Source organism: Electrona antarctica (assembly GCF_951216825.1).
Source record: "Electrona antarctica genome assembly, chromosome: 23".
NCBI lineage: Eukaryota > Metazoa > Chordata > Actinopteri > Myctophiformes > Myctophidae > Electrona > Electrona antarctica.
Genome location: NC_136804.1, coordinates 37,617,039 through 37,623,856, shown reverse-complemented (window position 1 = coordinate 37,623,856; position 6,818 = coordinate 37,617,039). Strand labels below are relative to the sequence as shown.

General features: G+C 47.3%; 1 protein-coding gene across 1 annotated transcript in view; it reads left to right on the top strand.

Annotated features, from left to right (window-relative positions):
• The window catches only part of elk3 (ETS transcription factor ELK3), a 15,828-nt gene extending 11,023 nt beyond the window's left edge, over positions 1-4,805 (top strand). Inside the window, exons 4-5 of the mRNA XM_079493911.1 lie at positions 1,741-1,863; positions 4,462-4,805. Coding sequence (XP_079350037.1) covers positions 1,741-1,863; positions 4,462-4,557 — 219 coding nt within the window. The 3' untranslated portion in view covers positions 4,558-4,805. The remainder of the gene's footprint in view (positions 1-1,740; positions 1,864-4,461) is intronic.
• Positions 4,806-6,818: the final 2,013 nt, after the last annotated feature.

Sequence of the window (6,818 nt, the reverse complement as noted above, 5' to 3'; positions counted from 1 at the left end):
TGGAGAAATACACTACACTCCTCCTACACTCCTCCTACACTGAGTGTCAATCCACTCTCCGCGTTAATGCGCTGTCGAGGAATTCTGTATCCGAGAACACTTTGCATTATAAGACGGGAAGTTTACTACATGAGCTACGGGCGACTGTGGCTCAGGAGGTAGAGCAGGTCGTCCAATGATCCATGGGTCGGCGGTTCGAATCCCGGCTCCTCTACATGTCGAAGTGTCCTTGGGCAAGACACTGAACCCCAAATTGCTCCCGATGTGCTGGTTGGTACCTTGCATGGCTTCCGCTGCAATCGGTGTATGAATGTGTGTGTGAATGGGTGAATGTAATGGACAATGTAAAGCGCCTTGGATAAAGGCGCTATATAAATGCACCATTTACCATTTAGCGTATGGCAGAAGTACTTTATATACTATATATCCCGTAGTTTACTACATGAGTGTAAAAAAGTGCTTTGGACAAAACCTCTTAACTCCATTGGACCCTCAAACTGTCTGCTAAAAGCAACTAACTCCACCACCTCTCCCCCTCTCATGGAAGTAATTGGCAGTATATAAAGTTACAACACCAACTTTAATGAGGCTGTATTGCTTTGTTTTAAAAAAATATATAAGGTTTTCTTTAATTTCCTGAAAAATGTATATTTTTCATTTCCTGAAAAATGAACATTTTGGAGTTATGAAGTTTCCTCCCGACAGCAGAGATATATTATATATACCTCGTACTGCACGCTTACGACAAGAACCTGAAGGTAGAAACGACAAGATAGAAGAAAAACCTTTGCAGTCGTAGGACTGCATTTTCGTCACCGCTAAACCCCTTATCCCTAAGCTCACAACGTGTCAATGTAGAGGCTAGCTGAACTATTCAAAAATGTTTTTCAAAATAGTAAAAAAAAGGCAAAGAAGTTTAGGGATAAAGGGTTTAGCGGTGACGAAAATGGAGCCCTCAGTCTCTAAACCAAATGAACCGTGGCATCCCTATTTAGGGCAACAACTAAATAAAGTTGAGCTTGTAGTAGTAATGCTATTCATCGTGCATTGGCTTCTATAGTGGTTTAAAAATGGGGGGGAGTTTCCTAGAGGGAGACCGTGCCCCCTCCTCTTTTCCCCCCCGCTCCAGCGGTGGTCTCTTCCCTAAAACAACACAGACACAAGCGCCCGGGTCTAGGGGTGAATGACGGCACGCCACTACGCACTGTGTTGTGTGTTCTTGTAACTCAAGGCACTTTCAAATGGGGGGTTTTTCATTGTAAATGACATAACTCTTGTTTTTTAACTAATTTAGACCTGAGGACGATTCTACAAATGCCTTTTAATCCTGACAGTTTTCTATGTCATTCGTTCTCAAACATTTTCATGTCAGGGACCCCCAAAAATATATGTATTTGGCCGCCGACTCCCCATCTGAAAATATGTTGTTCCCCTCCCAGAAGCAAAGATTTGAGTTAAAAACGTTCCCTCTGAAAGAATATATATTCAAACATTTGGGGGCATATATTCAAACATTTTCACTCTTTTTCAAAAATAGCAGACCTACAAGTTCATAGCGCGGCACTCGGTGCCGCGCTATGAACTTGAAAATCTGCTATTTTTCAACAGCTAAAGCATAACATCATGTTTTAAAACACCAAAAGGGGGTTCCCGCCCAGAATGGGTTAACATGCGGTATACGCGTTTTACAATTTAACAATTTGTGGTTTTTGGTTTCTGGTGGTCTCTCTCTCTCTGTAGACTCCGTCTGGCCTCCTCCTGAGCCCCAGTCCTCTGCTCTCCAGCATTCACTTCTGGAGCAGCCTCAGCCCCGTGGGACCCCTGAGCCCTGCACGCCTGCAGGCCCATGTACCCCTGTTCCAGGTAACACACACACACACACACACACACACACACACACACACACACACACACACACACACACACACACACACACACACACACACACACACACACACACACACACACACACACACACACACCTGAGGGGCCATGGACCCCTCTTCCAGGTCACACACACACTTTTACAATTTAGCAGACGCTCTTAATCCAGAGCGATTTACAATAAGCAATAACAAAAACGCATGGCAATACGTCACATACATAAAAAGTAGTTGTCATGAAACATGCGTAAGCTAAGAACGTAACAGTGGAATATCTATATAATGAAACTATGCATATAAACTATACACATACTATAAAGTGCTACGACTACATAAAATGCAATTCTAGTGCCGTCTACGTAACATGCACACACAAACGCACAGGTTGAGTACACAGCAAAACGCTGGCGTATATATCTATCTAATTTGGGGGGCAGACTTTCACAGATATTTTCAAGAATAGCCAGTCTCACTCGCACCTAAAAAACCTAAAATGCACTAAATCGCGGCGAGTTGGTAATCTGGCGAGTTCTCCGGATACCCTCACAGAGGGCTAAATCTGCTCCAGTTCTAGGGAAAGGTCAGTCCAGGGTGGGGGGGGGGGGGGGGGCTGGGTTGGGGGCGTGGAGAGGCTAGTAGTAGTAGTAGCAGTGTTGATTTTGACAGTACATTTTAGTTTTAGTCTTTTGAATAGTTTTTATTTAGTTTTAGTCACATTTTAAGTTACCTGGAATGTTTTAGTGTTAGTCTAGTTTTTGTCGATTAAATAACAGATTTTAGTCGCCAAAATCTACAGTTGATTTAGTCGACTAAAATGTATTTTGGCGGGCGTTGATGCCGTCGTAATGACTGATTTTACACTTGCTGAAAATAGCCGATCTACAAGCTGCGACGCGCTGTGAGCTTGTAGAGCTGCTATTTTCAGCATGCAACCAAGTGTAAAATGACTTACACTGGTAGTCCACTAGTCCACTAACATTTTAGTCTAGTTTGTTTACAAAATTGTCAATATATTTAGTCTTAGTTTTAGTCACCGTAGCTTAGTTTTCATTTAGTTTGTGTCAGTGAAAAGTAAAAAAAAAAATCGTCATAGTTTTAGTCAACAAAATCAACACTGAGTAGTTGTAAAGAAAAACCCCAACTGTCTGGCAGCCGTAGGTCGTTCTAAGTCACGTCACATGACAGATGGGCAGCCGTAGGTTGTTCTAAGTCACGTCACATGACAGACGTGTCATCTTTACTTTACTTACACCGTTTAGTAGCCTGCTGCGTTTCTGCAGACTAGGAGCTCAGCGTTCGTTGTGTGATTCACCACCGTGTGCGTGTGTGCGTGTGTGTGTGCGTGTGTGTGTGTGTGTGTGTGTGCGTGCGTGTATGTGTGCGGGTTTCAAAATAAGACACAGATGTTTCCTTTCTAGTGTGGACAAGCAGAGGGGGGGAGGGGGGGGGGCAGCTTCCTGTTGGTGAGAGGGGGAGGGGGGGGGGGGGGGGGTGAGAAGGAGGGGGAGGGGGAGGAAGGGGTGAGGGGAGCTCCACCCACTCCCATCATCAGCAACTCTCTCACAACAGGAAGTGCCGCCCGCTCCACATTCTCCCATGGTGCAACGGTGGGTCAGGGTGCACCACTGTTAGAAAGCCCATTTTAACCCATTCAGGGCCGGGATTCAAACCCCCTTTCTTTGGGTGTTTTAAGCATTATGTTATACTTTAGCTGTTGAAAAATAGCTAGATCTACAAGCTCGTAGCGCGGCACTCGGTGCCGCGCTACAAGCTTGTAGATCTGCTATTTTTGAAAAATGGTGAAAATATTCTTTCAGAGCGAAGGTTTTTAACTCAAATCTCTGCTTCTGGGGGTTTTCAGATGGGGGTCCGTGGTTTTCAGATGGGGGTCCGTGGTTTTCAGATGGGGGTCCGTGGTTTTCAGATGGGGGTCCGTGGTTTTCAGATGGGGGTCCGTGGTTTTCAGATGGGGGTCCGTGGTTTTCAGATGGGGGTCGGTGGTTTTCAGATGGGGGTCGGTGGTTTTCAGATGGGGGTCGGTGGTTTTCAGATGGGGGTCGGTGGTTTTCAGATGGGGGTCGGTGGTTTTCAGATGGGGGTCGGTGGTTTTCAGATGGGGGTCCGTGGTTTTCAGATGGGGGTCCGTGGTTTTCAGATGGGGGTCCTTGACATGAAAACATTTGAGAACCACTGACATAGAATTTCTCATAGCGCACCGAGTGGCGCGCTATGAGCTTGTAGGTCTGCTATTTTTGAAAAATCGAAGAACGACTGACAGAAATATAGCTTTTTCAGAAAACTGTCAGGATGTAGAAGACATTTGTAGAATCTGATCTCAGGTCAAAATTGGTTAAAATTGGTCAAAATTTGAGAACCACTGACATCTTTTCAGAAAACTGTCAGGATTTAGAAGACATTTGTAGAATCGTCCTCAGGATCTAAATTGGTTAAGTGAAACACATTAAATCGACGTCTGTCACTGTGCCTCTCTGGTCCTTTGCTTTGAACTTTGATGATCTGACATTGAATACATTGTGAATATCAGTTGAATAATGGATGTCATTGTACCTCCCTGTAGTTCCCCACTCTGCTGAACGGACCCATCCCCATGTCCCTGGCCGGTCTGGACACCGTCTCGCCCCTACTGCTCTCCCCGGGACCCCACGCGTCCTGATCTCTGCCTGGAGCACCAGGACGTCATCCTACTGCTCTCCTCCTGGACCCCAGAAGTCCTGATCTCTGCCTGGAGCCCCCCTACTGCTCTCCTCCTGGACCCCACAACTCCTGATCTCTGCCTGGAGCCCCCCTACTGCTCCCCTCCTGGACCCCACAAGTCCTGATCTCTGCCTGGAGCCCCCCTACTGCTCTCCTCCTGGACCCCACACACCCTGATCTCTGCCTGGAGCCCCCCTACTGCTCTCCTCCTGGACCCCACACGTCCTGATCTCTGCCTGGAGCCCCCCTACTGCTCTCCCCCTGGACCCCACACGCCCTGATCACTGCCTGGAGCCCCCCTAATGCTCTCCCCCTGGACCCCAGAAGTCCTGATCTCTGCCTGGAGCCCCCCTACTGCTCTCCCCCTGGACCCCAGAAGTCCTGATCTCTGCCTGGAGCCCCCCTAATGCTCTCCCCCTGGACCCCAGAAGTCCTGATCTCTGCCTGGAGCCCCCCTACTGCTCTCCCCCTGGACCCCAGAAGTCCTGATCTCTGCCTGGAGCCCCCCTAATGCTCTCCCCCTGGACCCCAGAAGTCCTGATCTCTGCCTGAGCCCCCCTAATGCTCTCCCCCTGGACCCCAGAAGTCCTGATCTCTGCCTGAGCCCATAGACATATATGAAGTCTAGATGGCTCAAGGCGGAGTCTCTGATGTAGTTCACCCGGCGGCCATCTTGCTTCGGGGATACAGTACAGTATGTTCAATGGCAGCTCAAACAGAAACAGTCATAACTCGCTCAAATCTTGACGGATTTACAAACGGGTTGGTTTATTACAAACGTTGTCAACGTGGCTATGATTCACACGTATCTGCTTATTTTATATGAACATCGTATAAAAGCATAATAAGTATGCGGACGTCTCTGACGTTTATAACAAACCAAACCGGTTTAACCAAATTGGTTGAAAATTTAGCAAGTTATGGTTATTTAAAAGTACATGTCCATATAGACACAATGTTATTCTGCCCCTCGGTAAGATGGCCGCCACGTAGCAACGTCGCTCCATTGGCCAGAGTATGTATGTATGTATATATATATATATATATATATATATGGAAGTAACCAGCACTTCATCCAAACACAAAGCAGGCCCAGCGAGGTCAGATCAGACCAGGAACACAAAGCAGGCCCAGCGGGGCCAGATCAGACCAGGATCACAAAGCAGGCCCAGCGGGCTCAGATCAGACCAGGATCCTGGACTAAAGAACACAAAGCAGGCCCAGCGAGGTCAGATCAGACCAGGATCCTGGACTAAAGAATGACCATCAGGCTCCCTCAGTATAACAGATGGAGTCGGCCACCTTCTGGCTGTGTTTATATAAAATATATATAAAATATATATATATCACTATTGATCAGAATCAACCTGTTCTATTGAATAGCTTTAATGTGTGACAAGGAAGTGGGAGCTTCATCTTGAGGCTTGCTCTCTGCCAAGATCCTCTGCAGTAAACATTTCGTTTACTTTTTATTTTTTGGGGCTCATCACATCCAAATAATTGTATAAATGATACAAATTGGCTGCATTTTAACATTTAACATATTTACGACAGCGGCCATTTTGAGCTTACATCATACCCTGTGGATGAGGAATCCCAGCCGCCCGCGTCACACCCTCAGTACTTTGTGTAAGACCAAAAATAGAGCGCCGAAGTCCTGACGTCACTCGCTCGTCCCCTCGATTCCCCCTGGTTCTAAAGTCCTGACGTCACTCGCTCGTCCCCTCGATTCCCCCTGGTTCTAAAGTCCTGACGTCACTCGCTCGTCCCCTCGATTCCCCCTGGTTCTAAAGTCCTGACGTCACTCGCTCGTCCCCTCGATTCCCCCTGGTTCTAAAGTCCTGACGTCACTCGCTCGTCCCCTCGATTCCCCCTGGTTCTAAAGTCCTGACGTCACTCGCTCGTCCCCTCGATTCCCCCTGGTTCTAAAGTCCTGACGTCACTCGCTCGTCCCCTCGATTCCCCTGGTTCTAAAGTCCTGACGTCACTCGCTCGTCCCCTCGATTCCCCCTGGTTCTAAAGTCCTGACGTCACTCGCTCGTCCCCTCGATTCCCCCTGGTTCACGGAAGTCATTTCTCTATGGAGAATAACATGGGCCGATCTTAATATCGTCTACTATAAGCATTGTGGTCCAAAAATAAACAAGCTGTCTCTGCGTTATTGTCAGGGAGGTGTCTCTGTATCTTTTGCGACCGTCAGTCACTGTGACTCATATATGA